The 17,129-nt window shown below is 50.3% G+C and overlaps 1 protein-coding gene across 1 annotated transcript in view; it reads left to right on the plus strand.

Moving 5' to 3' along the window:
• Positions 1–1,022: 1,022 nt before the first annotated feature.
• The window catches only part of DNAH2 (dynein axonemal heavy chain 2), a 90,911-nt gene continuing 74,804 nt past the window's right edge, over positions 1,023–17,129 (plus strand). Inside the window, exons 1-8 of the mRNA XM_034646815.1 lie at positions 1,023–1,138; positions 2,657–2,842; positions 5,322–5,383; positions 6,740–6,910; positions 14,131–14,359; positions 14,912–15,022; positions 15,187–15,425; positions 16,355–16,546. Coding sequence (XP_034502706.1) covers positions 2,671–2,842; positions 5,322–5,383; positions 6,740–6,910; positions 14,131–14,359; positions 14,912–15,022; positions 15,187–15,425; positions 16,355–16,546 — 1,176 coding nt within the window. The 5' untranslated portion in view covers positions 1,023–1,138; positions 2,657–2,670. The remainder of the gene's footprint in view (positions 1,139–2,656; positions 2,843–5,321; positions 5,384–6,739; positions 6,911–14,130; positions 14,360–14,911; positions 15,023–15,186; positions 15,426–16,354; positions 16,547–17,129) is intronic.

Consider the following 17,129-nt stretch of genomic DNA (forward strand, 5'->3'; position numbering starts at 1 on the left):
CCACACTGCCATAATGACACCCGTCAGGTGTGAACACCGACCAGAAAAGGGGGAACTGAGGTTCCAGCTCCTCCCCCTCCTCATCCAGGAAAGAAAATGTCATCAATTTAGCTCCTCATGGAAATGTAATCAGTGGGCTCACTGCTGGCTTTGTCTTAATTAGGCACTATTGATGGAAGCAGGGAGGGTGCCTTCCCATCCCCCTGACTTGGCTTCCTCGCTCCAGCTTCTCCCGCCACAGGTAGAGCCCAGGGTTCCAGGCGCCCCCTCTGCGGCCCCGGGCCCACAGCGCCCCCTAGCCCCAGCTGAGGTCTGCCCCCCACCTCTCACGCCCCCTCTCCTCTCGCTTCCCCAGGATTCAGCCTTTGTTCTCACGGAGAGCCGAGCCCCTCCCCGGCCCGGTCACCTTCCCCAGGGAGTCCCCGCCTCCCGTTCCCCCCAAAACGGGCGACGCTTCCCAGAGCCAATCCCCAGGTTCCAAAAATTCCAGTTCCGTTCTTCCCTGCCCTCCCCTGCCCCGCGCGGCCCGGCGCTCCTAGACCCCGGTCCGAGCGCAGACAAGGGAAAACGAGCGGGAGGGCAGGGGTGCTCCAGCCCCGGTTTTTCCCCCGGACCCAGCTGCAGCCACGGCTGCCTCGAAATCCTGGAGCGCCTTCCAGAGCGCCGACCAGCCCCGCAGGCGGGACGCCGGGCGCCACCTGCCGGCCGCGTGCGGGAGCGAGCCCGCAGACTGGGGCGCGGGGTCGGACGCGGGGGCTCCCCCGACCCTTTCGGTGTCCCACGGGAGGGCAGCTCGTGGTCTCAGCCCCAGCCCTTCCAGCCCGTCCTCGAACCAGACCCGGCCCCCCTCCAGCCTGCCGGACTCGGTGGCCGGTTCCGGCCCGCCGGCCCCTCTGGCTGCGAGTCCCCCGGGGCGCACGCGGCCCTAGTCGGGCGGCAGAGCGGCCGGGCGGCGGAGCGGGGCTGCCCTGCGCCTGCGCCTTGGAGGCCGGGCTCGTGCCCGGGCCGCTCGCCCCTCCCCGCGCGGGGTTGCCTTGGCGACGCGTGCATGCGCTGGCTGGAGCGGGGCTCGCGGGGCGACTTCCCAGCTGGAGTGGCCGGTCGGCCGGCCTAGGGTGGACAGGGTCGGCGTCGTGAGGTGTGTGTCGGGGGCAGAGAGGACGAGGGGAGACGTGGGAAGCTTGAGGGAGAAGGGGCCGTGATGGGGGAGGGCAGAGGACGGGAAGGCCAGGTGTTAGGGGGAGGGGAGAAGAAGGGGCGGTGGAGGTCGAGACGCCGCGGGGGGGAGGGGGACAGTTGTGACCGTTGTAGGCAAGTTTGCCGCCTGGGAGCCAGTTGAGGACAGGGCCGGTCCCCTGGGCGGTGGCGCGGGTCCCCAGGCTGGCAGAGCAGCCCCTCCCCAGGCCGCCGTGGCGGACTGGGGGGCGAGCCCCGTGGGGAGGGTGCCCCCAGCCTGGCCCGCGAACGCTCCTGGGGCCCCGGGCCAGAGGCAGGGAAGCACAGCCTGACGTTTCTCTGGAGACCGGCAGCGACGCTGCAGTTGGTTTTATCGATGCGTTGGCCTAATAGAACGTTTTTCCTTGGAGCAAAGTACACATCCTTCAAGTCTGAAACTCATAACCTGTGATCAATGCCTGGGGCAGCCTGTGGGGATGAGGAAGGAAAGCCACAGGTGGCTGCCAGGCTGGAGCCAGATGCTGGAGGGATGCCCAGCCAGCCCCACGTTTGCCCCTAGGGTTCCAAAAGCCCGCCAGAGATGCTCCTGCTTTCCTGAGCGAGGCCTTCCTCCTTCAGACACAGTGGGAAGTTCCACCTTGGTTGACTTTCCTCCTTCCTTCTCCCAGTCTGTTCTCAGGGGGTGAGGAGTCCAGTGATCTTGGCCTTCCTTATGGATTAGCCCAGAGTTACTTAGTCAACTATGCCAAGAGACCTTTTCAGTACACACAAAACAGGGTTCCTACCCCCCTGCAGCCCCCCAGCAATGAAAAACTAAAGAGACATGTCACCAATACGGTTTTTCTTTGCTTAAGGAGGTTGCACGTTTTAGTGTGGGTAAGAAGAGAATTTTCCATGCCCCCTCCCCCCCCTTGCAGGAGGTTATTAGTAAGCTGGGAGGAAAGGAGCTACATAGGAAAATCATCTTGGTGTGTTTCATTGACTTGACACAGAGACAAGGGTGGGGAACCCAGGCACAGTCTTCCCTTCCATGGGCCTTCTCTTGCTCGCCCATGGCCGAGGGGTAAGGTGGTTTTGGGTGCGTGCAACCACACCTCAGCTTGGTAGATTTTTTCCCTGGTGATCTTCCGTTCTGACACTTCTGGGCAGAGAGAGGGGTTCCTAAACCCTCCTAAACCATGAGAAGGTGTCTGTTAGAGGCTACCTTCTTCAACTTCCATTCATTCCTAAAGCAAGCTTAAGGGACTGACTTCGATATTTGACCCAATGCTCTGAAGGAAAGTGGGATTTCCCCAGGGAAAGGAGTGAGGTCTGCAAGGCCCCTTGCGGTTAATGGAGCAGGGTGTGGGTATCCCCAGGTGAGATTATGATATGGAGTGGGGGGATCTCAGTTTGTGAATTCAGAAGGGACTGAGTATCCTGGGGGGCGGGGTGAGGGTGGCTCTGGTGGTGGACCCCCAGCTGCCCGCATTGTCTGCAGGTCCTGCCTGCACCATGTCCAGCAGAACGGAGAAGAAGTGGAAAGTGAGTGCCCAGGGAAGTGCCAGTCGCGGAGGCGACCGCAGGAGAGCTGCTCAGGCGGCCGCACTGGCCTCGCAGGCTGCGGAGACCACCCTGGCCTCTGGCGAGCCAGAGCCGGAGCCTGAGCCCTTCAAGGAGGAGCTTGGTGGGTACCTGCCGGGGAAGAGCTTGGAGGCAGAATGTTGGTATTTAAAGAGGGTCCGAGGGCTGTTGCTTCTGGGTAGGAAGCCGGGGGGTTTGGAGGAATCTCAGGCCTGCTGCTGGGGTCCTTCTTCTGTGTTTTCTTCCTGGCCAGCCTTGTACTTGTTCTTTCTGTCTTCCTCCCTGACCCCCCCGCCCCGCTGTCTCCCCACTCCCAATACACCAAGAGCTCACTAGCCAGTCCTTTATCTTCGCCTCTTCCTCCTGATTTCAAGTGTTCCCGGTTGCTCCTACCACCCTGAAGAGGGTTTGATCTCTTCCTTTCTCCCATTTTCACCCTGGGTGGCAAAACAAATAATGTTCTTCTCCCATTAAGCCCATCACCATGGAGACTCAGCCTGCCTTGCCACCCTTTGAATCCTAAGCCTGACTGATGCTTTCTCCCATCTGTTTCAGGCTCTCGTAGCTCTGCCTGCATTTTGGCAGGGGCCTCTGTAGACTCAGGAGGTCCAGGTTCAGGGCCACGAGAGAAGCAGCCTGATGTCTACATCGGGGGAGAAAAGAGCTTAAAGAGCCTGCCTTCCGTGGCTTTGATCTAAGGGACTCCATCCCTGTGGGTTGGAAGGTTTTGGGTGGCTGTCGCTGACCCTGGGCTGTCCCCTTGGAGCACTGGCCAGTGTAGATGTGACTATGAACTAAGCGTAGCCCTCCTCTTTTCCATGGGGCTTCTTTACACTGCTGGCAGCCTGTCAAGAGGGACAGAAATGGAATCCCCTTTTAATACTAACAGTGGGGAGATTAAACATGGTTTGGGAGAGGGGTCCTCCAGGGTACACAGGGTCCCTAGGATCCAGACATTAGAAATATGCAGCGTGTTTCCTTCTGAGTTCTCTCGGAAGCATTTAACGTGGGACTGGCTCCCAGAGGCTGGGTACCTGGAGTGGAGGCTGGAGCAGGAGAGGCAGCGAGGCTCCGGTGTGGGAAGGGAAGGAGATTCTGGATGAAAGCATTGACCAGCAAAGACAAAGAATCTAGGACTCCCTGAGCTCTAAGCCTTTTTATCGTTTGACGTGGAGACACATAACCCCAACAGAGGTTCAGAGGGGCCTGGGGCCTCCAAAGCAGCCCGGAAACACCCAGTAATCCCCGTCATCTCTGGAGTTGGGAAGGGATTGAGGCCTTCTCCAGAGGAGACTGAGGGGCCTGCTCTGGTCTGAAGGTTTGTGTCCCCGCCCCCCAAATTAATATGTTGAAATCTTTTTTTTTTTTTTAAGATTTTATTTATTTATTCAACAGAGAGAGAGACAGCCAGCGAGAGAGGGAACACAAGCAGGGGGAGCAGGAGAGGAAGAAGCAGGCTCATAGAAGAGCCTGATGTGGGGCTCGATCCTACAACGCCAGGATCACGCCCTGAGCCGAAGGCAGACGCTCAACCGCTGTGCCACCCAGGCGCCCCAATATGTTGAAATCTTAATGACCGATGTGATGGGATTAGGAGGTGGGGCCTTTGAGAGCTGCTTAAATCGTGAGAGGTGCTTAAATCATGTCATGGATGGGATAAGTGCCTTATGAAAGTGGTTCCAGAGAGATTGCGTGGCCCGGTCTTCCACGTGAGGACACCATGAGAAGTCCGTGACCCAGAAGGAGGCTCTCAGTGGTATTTTGTTATAGTCTGTGCTATATTTTTATAGCAGATGCTGGGTCTAAGAAGGGCCTAAGATGGTTCTCGGTAAAGGTGGGTAGAAGGGCAGATACCCTTTGGAGGTCTGTATTAACAACCTTTGCTTCCTTACGTGTTCCTCGATTCCGTTTAAGAAAAGAAGGAGGACAGGTTTATAATTCCATATTTATAATTTGAAAAACCTTTTTAAAATAAAGATTTCATTTATCAGAGAGAGCGCGTGCGCACTAGCAGGGGGAGGGGCAGAAAGAGAGGGAGAAGCGGACGACCCCGCTCAGCAGGGAGCCCAACTCAGGGCTTGATCCCAGGACCCTGGGAGGCAGGCGCTTAACCGACTGAGCCCCCCCCCCCCCCGGCATCGGAGCCTAGTTTTTAGCAGCCACTCCCCCACGGATCCCTATAACCAGCAGTCCACTTTCCCTCTCTGCGGGTTTGCCTGTTCTCGACATTTCACGTCAGTGGATTGACGCCGCGTGCGGTCTTTCTTCCGCCTAACGTCGTGCTTTCGCGGTTCGTGCGTGGCGTGGCTTTACGGCAGACCTCCGTTCCTTCCTATAGCCGAATCATACGCCTCTGCAATTTGCGGATCCCATCGTTTGCCGATGGGCGCTTGAGCTGTTTCCCCTTTTTGGCTGCTGTGACTCGTGCCTCCGTGAGCCTGGGGGCTCGGGGTGTCTAGTGGAGTCCCTGCCTCCGGTTCTCTTGGGCATATGCCCGCAGGGGAGTATAGTGGGCTCCTCTGGTGACTCTGTGTTTACGTTTTGAAGAAACGCCTTCATTTTGGAATGTTTATTCTTCCTAGAGCCAACACTGGAGGAACCCGAAGTAGAGAAGGAAGAGTTCCCGGAGCCTGAGGTGGACGTGGTAGGTGAGGGTTTTCCCTGAGCCAGTAACCGGGCAATCAGAGGGCTCGCTGTAATGTGCAGCGCCAGGAATTCTCTTCAGGCTCTCGCTTGCTTCTGCTTACTCTCTCCTGGGAGCCTGCTTGCCACAAACCCGGTCTGCTGAGTCCAGGACCAAGACGTCCATACCCCCCAGGAGAAGGGGGCTTTATGGGAGGGACAGTTCCCGTAGCTTTTGCTTCCTTGTCTCCCCACCTTGAGTCAAACTGGGACAAGCTTAGTATGGGATACCGAGCTGTTCTCCGAACGAATCGCACATTTTGGCCAGCAAGCACTTTCCAGGTCTGGGTGTTAGCAGCGTAGCAATAAATGCTCTATCTTCTCTATTTTTATTTGTATTTCTTTGATTTCAAGTGAAATTGGACATTTTTTCATATTTTCACTTTCTGATTTCTATGACGTGTGACATGCCTGTTCATGTCCTTTTGTTCATTCGTTTCCTGGGGTCGTTGTGTTTCTCTTATAGGCTCATCTACATGTTTCTATGGGAGAGATCTTAGAGCACGGAGTTTTCTTGACTTGGAAACTTTAAGTGAAAGAGACTCCTTCTTATGTTCCAGGAGAACTGGGAGAAGGACAGGGTGACTCCCCATGTTCATCTTCATGTTTTCTAGTCTCCTTAAATATTTAAAGCTTATTTGTTTTCTTTAGTCATCTCTACACCCACCGTGAGGCTTGAACTCACAACCCTGAGATCAAGAGTCATACGCTCCTCTGACTGAGTCCCAAGTTTCCTGAATTATTTAGTAGAGTTCTATAGATGAATTTTTTTCGAGTCACTAGTTATAATTAATTTTCCATCTAATTGATATATTTTTTGGTGTTTCCCAGTCTTGTATTTTCCCCCCTTCTTGCTTTCTGCTATGCCAATTGGCTTTCACTGGATACCTCTTATTACTTCAGTACCCTGGGAGGCTGCAGCCTTATCCTTTTTCTGGCTCGCCATCCTTGCTCCTGGTTGCTTACTTTAGGCTAATATCCTACAGGTTCCCTTGACTTAATTTTACTTTGAGGTTGAGGATTGCTTGATGATGCGTTTTGGCAACGACAGGCATAAAGGACATATCTTGGGAAGATAATATCCCCCACTTTTCCTCTAGTGATCTGTTCTAGTTTTACTTGTAGAAGCAAGGGGATCTTATCGTCTTGTTTCTTCAGAAGCTTGAGACCTGTCATTCAGGTCATCCTTAGCCTTCTCTTCACCATTCCAGACCCCTCTGACTTCTCGTCCCCCATGTCTTCGTGTGTGCTTGTGGGTGGGAGAAAGGACTCATCCTAACAGTTGTACCTGCCTCGGCTCTCTGCTCTCCTTCTGTAGAAGCCCCTTTTCCTGTCCCAAGCTGTGCTGACAGGACTAGCAGATGCCGTCTGGACAGAGGAGCATGATGCCATTTTGGAACACTTTGTCCAGGACCCTTCGGAGCTCATCCTCACCATCTTCATCGACCCGTATATGGGGCTGAAGCTAGATCTGGGCATGCCCGTACAGGTGGGTACCCTGCTCTCCCGACTCCCAGGCGGTCTGCCAGGGGGCTGAGGGTGCTGCGTATCTCAGTCATCTCGAGTCTTACCTCCTGGACCCCAGATCTGTGGAGCCTCATGGTGTGTCAGGAACCCTGCTTGGCAGTGGGGTACAGAGAGAAATGAGGTAGGGTTTCGCTTTTGGTGATCTCATGGTCTAGTGGGGAAGACAGACGTATACAAAATATTTACGGTATGTTACGATGCCACGGGCAGAGCTTTATAGGAGCTTGATGGGGGCAACTGATAAAGCCAGTGGAGGGCTGGCAGGGCTCGGTGGTGGAGGTGCTATTTCAGGTGGAGATCAACAGTAAATAGGATTTTATCGAGTGTGGGTAAGAAGAGTGTGGTAAAGAACTATGTGCAAAGAAGAGCTTTGGGAAGTGATCCTGAAAAGGTGGGTTTGGGGCAGCTTGTGGGAGGCCCTGTGTATTAGGCTGGACAGTTTGGCCTCTATCCCAGAGGGAACTAGCGAAGGCCTTCGTGGATTAGGTAGATAACTGTTTCAACAATGTGGAAGATGCATTAGTGAAGAGTAAACCGCGGGTAGGGAGACAGTTAAAGGACAGGCATAGAGCAGAGTGTTAGCGGTAGCCTCTGGGGGGCGGTGTACAGGTCATGACTGGTAAATTCTTGTAACTTTCCTGCATTTGATATTTTTGAAATAAAGTGTTGGAAAAGAGGAAGGCTGTTGCTTTGCTTTTATTGGCAGCACATGTACAAGAATCAAAATGATAATGAACATGAGTGCGGCCCTGTGCGGTGACACAGTTTGTGAAATGTTCCAGATTAAACAAGAGCGAAGACAGACTGTGGCTTTTTCCTGCACATGGGCAATCGTCAGCTATAAGACGACATGGAAAAAAAAATCTCATTCAGAAAAGAAACAAAAATTTGCAAAGATGTGTAGGATTTATAGGAAAGAAAACAACTGTGTTGCAGGCCGTGTCAGAAGATCTGACTACACAGTGAGCCATATCCTGTTTCTGAGTGGGAATCTTAATTATAAAGATCATTCTATCCAGACAAATGCACTGTTTTAACGCAACTCCAAAGCCCCACAGTCCCTAAATCTCTTGTGTAAAGATTTGAAGATATATCTGGAAAAATGCATGAAAATAGCAAAGAACATGACGAAGAAGGAAAATACTGAAGGAGAGCTGTGAATATGAAAATCTTGTATTTAACTGTAGTGATTAAAACAGAGTTGGGACACCTGGCAGGCTCAGTCGGTGGAGCGTGTGACTCTGCATCCCAGGGTCATGAGTTCAAGCCCTGTGTTGGGCATGGAGCCCACATAAAATAAGGTAAAATTAAATTAAAATTAAATAAAACAGAGTTTTTTATTTATTTAATACTAGGCCCGGAATATACATCATATACACAACATGAAAGACACAAAATACAGACACGTATATGTAAGCATTTTCTATAAAAACTCCATCTAAAATCTGTGGGGAAGAATGGATTATTCAATGCATAGGATTGGGAAATATGGAACTCAAAGTTTTCCATTAAAAATCTATTTAGCTGGGGGGAGGGGGAAATGGGAAAATGTTGGTCAGAGGGTGCGAATTTCTGACACCAAAACCAAAGTCAACCAAGCAAAACTAAGTGAGTGGGACAACATCAAATCAAAAAGCTTCTGCACAGCAGGGCTTCTTCCATCAGCAAAATGCAAAGGCCATGTAAGGCGTGGGAGAAAATATGTACAAATCCTAGCTCTGATAAGAGGCTAATATCCAAAATATATAAAAAACTCCTACAACTCAATGGTGAAAAGAACAATCAAATCAAAAAATGAGCAGAGGGATCGAAGGGAACTTTTTCCAAAGAAGACATGCAAATGGCCAACGGGTATTTGGAAAGGTGCCCCCGTATCACTAATCAGGGAAATGCAAATCAAAATCATGGTGAGATGCCATCTCACACCTGTTAGAATGGCCATCGTCGAAAAGACGGGATGACAAATGGTGAAGACGTGGAGAAAGGGGAACCCTGGTGCACTGCTGGTGGGAATGTAAGTTGGTGTGGCCACTAAGGAAAACTGTATGGACGTTTCTCAGAAAATTAAACACAGAACTACCATAGGATCCAGCAATCCACTTCTGGATATATGTCCAAAGGAAATGAAATTACTATGTCAAAAAGGTATCTGTAGCCCATGTTCTTCGCAGCATTATTTACAATAGCCAAGATAGGGGAACAGCCTAAGTGTCTATCGATGGATGATGGATAAAGAAAGTTCTGTACACACACAGTGAAATATTGTTCAGCAACGAGAAAGGAAAGAATCCTGCCACTTGCAACAACCCGGATGGAATTCGAGGTCATTATGCTAGCTGAAATAAGTCAGAGAAAGACAAATGCTGTATGATCTCACTTATATGTGGAATCTAGGGGAAAAATAATCCCCCCTAGTGGTATACATGACATTTGCTAAGAGGGCGGATCTTAAGTGTTTTCTGCACACGCGCGTGCGCGCACACACACACGAACAGAAAAAATGGTACCTCGTGAAATGCTGGGTATATTAATTAGCTTGATCGTGGTGATTCTTTCACAATGTATATGTATATCAAAACATCAAGTTGTACACCTTAAATATATACAGTTTTTTATTTGTCAATTATGCCTTAATGAGGCTGAAGAAAATTCATTTGGTATGTGGAAATATACTCTAAGATCACAGACTTCAATGTATCCTTTTGGGATAAGATGGCCAATTGAAACTGCCTTAAAAAATTATTACTCTTGATAAAATGGGCAAAAAGTAAAACCAGAAGAAGAAGAAGAAGAAAAAAACCCCCCAATACCCAAGAGTAGAGAAGGAAAGAAGGATAATCTAATCAATTTAAAAAAGTGGGTGACCAATGAAAGGTCTATGCACTTAGGCAAACCGTCCTCCCCACGGGTATGGAGGACCCCCAGCAAGATGGGAACTTCAGTTGGGCATTGAGCAAAATCTGAAAAGGGAGAAAGAAAGCCCAGGTATTTTAACAAAGATTTTACGCTGTCTGAAATGAGCCTTAACCACCTGCCCATCCCCTCCTGCAATTCCCTTAGGCTAGCGAAAAGTGAACAGAACGTGAAACACCCAATCCTTTCCCTTTCACTTCGAGGGGGGAGAAGACACTGGGTTCGCACAGCGGGACATCAAGGAGTCACCCACAGGACGTCAGAGCAGAAAGGACGAATTCACGGAGCTGCTCAAGCATGAGGACAGAAATTGCAGGGCGACTCCAAGTGTATTACATAGAGGGCGAAAACGTGGAACAAAGCGTGCAAAGGAGAACAACGGAGCAGAAGGAGACCCCTCACAGCGGCATCACGTTCCGGTACGACTAAGAGCATGTGTTCAATTTTTAAAATGCAGAGAGACGAAATGATGCCACATGAGAAAGAGATAAAGGGGAGATTGCGGATCTTAGGAAATAAAGCCGCGTGCTCCCAAACTCGTAGGGCAGAATGAGCAAGGAGCTGACTAGCTATCGCTCAGAATGTGAACTGCCACAGAAGAGAGGCTTGAGATAATTACAGTGCACGAGGAAGAGAAAGCCAACGACAACATAATTAGCAGAAAGTTAATAAGACAGGGTGATCTAATACAGAGTGCCAACGAATGAAGCCGTGTAAATTTAAAGCTAAAATACAAAGGATTTCCCTGACCCACAGAAGGAACTGAATCTGGGACTTGAAAGAAGGTACTTTCTTCCACAAAATTTGTCTCGCGATGTTTAATGCCAACACACATCTTAGGTCAACTATAAACTCCAAGGAAATTAATTCTTTAGGAATATCACTGATGTGGCCTTCCTGCCAAGAATGTGCAACTTGAATGATGAGGAAACAATCAGATGCATCCAAATTAAGGGACATTTTGGAAAACAACAGGCCTGGACCGTTAGATCAGGGACTGTGCGGAATTCAAGGGGACCGAGGACACATGACCGCGTGTGATCCCGGATTGGATCCTGGGTGGCGAAGAACAGCTGTAAATGACGTTATTTGGACCACGGGGGAACGTCAAATTTGTATTCTGTGTTATATAAAGTATTATATGAAGTTTAATTTTCTGAGTGTGGTAATTACAGTGTTGGGTATGTTGGAGAAGATCCTCATTTTTCGGGGCTATATGCTGAAGTATTTAGGGGTGCAGTGTCACATTCACTCGCAAATGGCTCAGCTGGGAGAGGGAGAGAGTAAGGGAGTGTCCTTGAGCACAAATAGGGCAAAATGTGAACAATCAGTGAATCTAGCTGAAGGGTATGTTGTTCACTGCACTTTTTTTTTTCTCAATTTTTCTATGAGTTGGAATTGTTTTCAAAATAAAAATTTGGGAAAGAATGATTTAGCCCTCTAGTCAAAAAAGCAAATCGTCTACCCAGAGGAGACATTAGGCTGGTGGCAGGCTTCTCCGCTCACCTGAAGAACACCTTCACAGAGTTCTCCAGGAAGGGCAGCGTGCCCCAGGCATTTTATTCCCAGCCAGGATGGTCAAATACAAAGGCAACAAATGTGTAGTCATTTTCGATCTTGAAAGGACCCTGCTCTATAAAGCAAAAATAAAATCATCAGTGGAAATCTATTCCTTTAAGACATGAACCAAACGGGGGGCGCCTGGCCGGCTCAGTTGGAAGATTGCGTGACTCTGCATGTCAGGGTTGTGAGTTCGAGCCCCACGTTGGGTGGGGAGTTGATTTAAAAATAACACCTTAAAGGGGTGCCTGGGTGGCTCAGCCGTGAAGTGTCTGCCTTCAGCTCAGTCATGATCGCAGGGTCTTGGGATCTAGCCCTGCATCGGGCTCCCTGCTCAACGGGAAGCCTGCTTCTCCCTCTCCTACCCCGCCTGCTTGTGTTCCCTCTCTTGCTGTATCTGTCTGTCAAATAAATAAAATCTTAAAAAAAATAGGGGCGCCTGGGTGGCACAGCGGTTGGGCGTCTGCCTTCGGCTCAGGGCGTGATCCCGGCGTTCTGGGATCTAGCCCCACATCAGGCTCTTCCGCTGTGAGCCTGCTTCTTCCTCTCTCACTCCCCCTGCTTGTGTTCCCTCTCTCGCTGGCTGTCTCTATCTCTGTCAAATAAATAAATAAAATCTTAAAATCTTAAAAAAAATAAAATAAGGGGCGCCTGGGTGGCACAGCGGTTAAGCGTCTGCCTTCAGCTCAGGGCGTGATCCCGGCGTTATGGGATCGAGCCCCACATCAGGCTCCTCCGCTATGAGCCTGCTTCTTCCTCTCCCACTCCCCCTGCTTGTGTTCCCTCTCTCGCTGGCTGTCTCTATCTCTGTCAAATTAATAAATAAAATCTTAAAAAAAAATAAAATCTTAAAAAAAGAAGAACCAAATAACTCAGGAATAGAGAATCTATGAACATTCAATTCATTTAAATAAAAACTGATACTAAATAACCACTGGCATTATGGTTATGCTGTGGAACGGGAATGCCACCAGCCTGGTCGGCGTAAACGTAATAGTGTGACAAACACTGAGCAGTGCTGAGCAACAGAGGGAGTATGAGGTGCCAGGGTCCTTATTTCTCAAAGCAGCGAGTCACTAGGACTTCACATTGAAAGGTAGTGGAAAATGAATCTCAAAATTTTGTAAAGGTTTTGTTTGTTTGTTTATTTATTTAGTACAAGTAGGGGGAGGGACAGAGGGAGAGAAGCAGACTCTGGGCTGAGTACGGACCCTGATACTGGGTTCGCTCTCACGACCCTGAGATTATGACCTGAGCCGAAACCAAGGGTTGGATGCTCAACCGACTGAGCCATCCAGGTGCCCCTGGACCTCAGTATTTTTTAATAATCTCATATGACTTTTGAAAGAGGTCTTTCAGAAAGAAGTCTTTCCTAGACGAAGAAACACTTTTTGAAGCTCAGTGATGCCTGTGTTTTATTCACACCAGAGTCTCTTTATTCTGTTAAATCCAAGTAAAATTAAATCTAATGCTTTTAATAAAAAATAGCATGATCCTATTTTGCAATGACCTTTAATTGATTTGTTCTGTACGTGTCAGTCTATAGAAAGATGTCTGGAATAACATTTTCTCTAATGTTAACAGCATTAATGTCTGGGTGGTGGAATTTTAGATGGCAGCTTAGCTCTTATATGTATATTTTTCTGTATTGTTTCAGTTATCTATAATTAACATATGTATGTCATTTTTTTAAAATGATAAGGCCTTAAAGATTTTATTTTTAAGTAATCTCTACACCCAACATGGGGCTCGAACTCATGACCCCAAGACCAAGAGTTGCATGCTCTACTGACTGAGCCAGCCAGGCGCCCCAAGAGTCTGTTTCTTGGTTTCTCTCTCTCTCTCTCTCTCTTTTCCCTTTGATGGTTTGTTTTGTTTCTTAAATACCACACGAGTAAAATCATATGGTATTACATATGTATATCATTTTAACAAAAATAATGGTGTTAAGCTTTTAAAAAAATACACTCGAAGTGCCAAAATTTAATTCTGGGTAGTGGGAAGATGGGTGATTATTAATTTCTTCTTTGTGCTTCCTTTTCAGTTTTTAGAATTACATGAATTATAAAGAGTAGGTACAAAAGTGCGCACACCCAAATGGAGAATCTGATCTTAGGGAGGAGTGGCCTTTCCAGGCACGTAGAAGTCAGAAACTTTAAATTTGAAAAGCTTTGACCACATGAAGGTTGTACCATTTCTGAAGGTAAACAATAGCAAGAGCCACACAGACTCACCAGAAACAAAATTGAAGGGTAAATGAAAAATTGGCCAACAGGTATATACAGCTGAAATGGGAGACCCTAGACAGTTGCCTCTTACTTCTATTTTTTCTCCTTCCTGCTTTTCCTATAGCTAAAAGGGCTTCCTCCATTCTATCCTTTTCCTTCCATCCAATCCACCCAACATTTATCGAGCATCTGATATGTCCCAGTCAACTGTGCTAGGTTCTGGAGTCAAGTAGGACAGAACACACAGTCCCTACCTTCAAGGCATGCTCTCTGCATTTCCTCCCCGTGGGTCTGGGTATGGACTCTGTTATGTCCCTGAAAGAAACAGGAAGCACCTCGAGACCCATTTGGCGAACGATCAGGAGAGGCTAAGGGAATGTGATGAAGAACTCAGCCAGACTTTCAGGATTGGCGCCTCAGATTCCGTTGGGTATCATGCTGGGTCTGGAGACTGATCTCTGGTCTACTGTCTTTCACGCAGACCCAGAACCAGATTGTCTACTTCATTCGCTGCGCACCAGTTCCCATCACCTCGGAGAACTTTGAGGCAACTGTGCAGTTTGGGACCGTGCGGGGTTCCTACATCCCGGCCCTGCTCCAGCTGCTCAGTGGTGTCTTTGCCCCTCAGATCTTTGCAAACACAATCTGGCCTGAGAGTATTCGGAATCATTTTGCTTCTCATCTGCACAGATTCTTGGCCTGCCTGACAGGTGAGCAGAAAGCCTTGAGTGCCTGTTCTCTCTCTGGTGCTGCACTGACAGTAGAGCAAATGAGGCAGGTGGGAGATTCATCTCGGGCACCTGTGCGACCTGGCATGGAGTTAGGTACCTGTACGTGCTTGTTGAATGAGCAGATCAGGGAACAGGATTTGCCTTCCAATACAGATGCAGTTTTCTGCTGTAGAAGGTTGACCAGACCTGCTCAAATGTAGAGTCGGATATTTCTGAGAGTACATGTGGGGTAAAGGGGAAATGCAGGTGGTGGTGGGAGTACTAGGGGGAGTGGATGTATCATACCAGAGAGTGTTGAGGGCGTCGTGCAGATCTTTGACCTTATTTTGTGATTATCTCTTACTTTACTTCAATGAGGTTTCCTTGTCATTTTTCCTCTTGATATCAAAAAATGCAGAGTCATTGTTTCTTTTGCCTGTTCTCCTGAAATCCTCCATACTAGCTGGGCCCCCGATCATCAACTGTGATTGCAGCTGGGGTGGCATAAACTCATCCCCCTGTGTGAGCTACATGGTCCTTTCCTTTCCTTAGATACTCGGTACAAACTGGAGGGGCACACCGTTCTCTACATTCCTGCAGAGGCCATGAACATGGCACCCGAGGTGGTGGTTAAGGACAAAGAGCTGGTGCAGCGGCTGGAGAGTGAGTGGCTGGCGTTGCCGGTGTGTTGGGGGTCCTAGGGGAGAGAAGAGGGCCAGATGCAAAGAAAGGAGCTGGGTTAGGAGGGCTATGTAAGTGGCAGAGGGAAGGACACAACTGGGGAGCAGCATAGAGAAGTGCAAGGGGTTTTGTACTCTCCCCGGCAGCCTCCATGATCCACTGGACCCGGCAGATAAAGGAGGTGCTCAGTGCCCAGGAGTCTGTGGAGACAGGAGAAAATTTAGGTCCTCTGGAGGAGATTGAGTTCTGGCGCAACCGATGCATGGACCTATCTGGCATCAGTATGCAGCTGGTGAAGCAGGGAGTAAAGCACATTGAATCCATCCTTCGTCTTGCCAAGTCCTCCTACTTGGCGCCCTTTATGAAACTGGCCCAGCAGATCCAGGTTTGTGAGTGACCTCAAGGACGGAGGCTTAGCAGAGAGCGGATGGCGGTTGGGACAGTCGTTAGTTGGGTGCTAAGCAGAGGGGGCCAGTGTAATCCTCAGCAGCAAAGACCGATGCCCCCAGTGTTTGGACTTGCACTGGGGGGAGAGTACAGAAGTGGTAGGACACAGCGTCCCAGGGAGCTCATAGAGACTCCAGTTAGTCGACAAATATACATGGAGTACCCTCCACGAGCCCAAGCCCTACAATCCAGCTCAGAAAACCAGGCTTACACAAAGCAGGATGACTAGAGGGCACGGGGTCAAAGAGGAACCCATAGGGTTCAGCCAAGAGAATTGCAAGATAAACACATAAAAAATAAATTTGATGAAGTACGACAAGCTGATTCTCTTGGCACTGGGGACACCCAGAAGGGCAGGGCGATCTGTGGAATATGTACGTGGAGGACTTCTCTCCCCGGGCGGGACTTTGAGCTAGGTGGTGAGGAAACTGAGCCACAGCTACATGGAGACGTCTGGAAGCGTGGTTGAGAACAGGGCGGTGAAGGGCGCTGGGTGAAACGGGGGGTGAGTGGGGGTGCTTCTCAGTCAGCTGATCAACAGCTGGTGAGTAACGACCTTGGGCGGGGTTCCGAATTCAGCAGGAGAAACTGGAGGGGTGGACACAAAGCCCGAGCTTGGGGCCTCCCGGTCTAGTGTGGGGGGTGGACTCACCATGAGAAGGGTCGCAAGGACACCGTGGTAGAAGTTAGCACACAGAGCAGATAGCTGGGGTCTCCGGGCCTCAGGGCCCTCAGACACCCGAGAGGCTTGGTACTAGGTCTTGAGAGAGGCCGCTCAGGGGGGGCTTCCCCGTGGGTAAACAGTGCTTGCTTTGAACCAGTTCTTTCCAACGGACAAGTCTACTCCCGCTCTTCCTTCACCGCCAGGATGGTTCTCGTCAAGCGCAGTCAAACCTGACGTTTCTGTCAATCCTGAAGGAGCCCTACCAGGAACTGGCCTACATGCGGCCTAGGGACATCTCCAGTAAGCTCCCCAAGCTCATCAGTCTCATCCGTATCATCTGGGTCAACTCTCCCCACTACAACACTCGGGAGAGACTGACCTCCCTCTTCCGAAAGGTGTGTGTCTGCAGGGCTGGCGGGGGGTGCGGTGCTGGTGGAGTTGGGGTGCGGCGGGCGAGGCAGGAAGCACGGACCCCAGGCTGAGCCGGGCAGGAGGGGAAGACCTGCTTTTTCTCATTTCCAAAGATGGAAATTGCCCGGAGTGAGACGCAGATTTGGGAAGGGACGCCGGCTTTTGAGGCGCAGGGCCCGCATTTCATCCGGGGTGATGGAGACAGGCCGCTGAGCTGAGTGCTCGCTGGGAAGCGAGCTGAGTGGCACTGGGGGATGTGGGTAGAACCCCGAGAGGTTGCCGCCGGCCAGTAGCAAAGGCCGGTGTCCACTGGGTGTCGGAAGCCCGATCAAGGCTGGGAGGCTGAGGCCCGAGGCGTGAGGCGGCGGGGGAGACGGAGGCTGTCGGCCCCCCTGCAGATGAGCAACGAGATCATTCGCCTGTGTTGCCACGCCGTGTCTCTGGACCGTGTCTTCGAGGGCCATGTCACGTCCAGCAAGGAGGACCTGCAGGGCTGCATCGCCTGCTGCCAGGCCTGGAAAGATCACTACCTGCGGGCCGTGCAGATGCACACCCAGTACGAGCGGT

Source organism: Ailuropoda melanoleuca, chromosome 17, assembly GCF_002007445.2.
Source record: "Ailuropoda melanoleuca isolate Jingjing chromosome 17, ASM200744v2, whole genome shotgun sequence".
Lineage (NCBI taxonomy): Eukaryota > Metazoa > Chordata > Mammalia > Carnivora > Ursidae > Ailuropoda > Ailuropoda melanoleuca.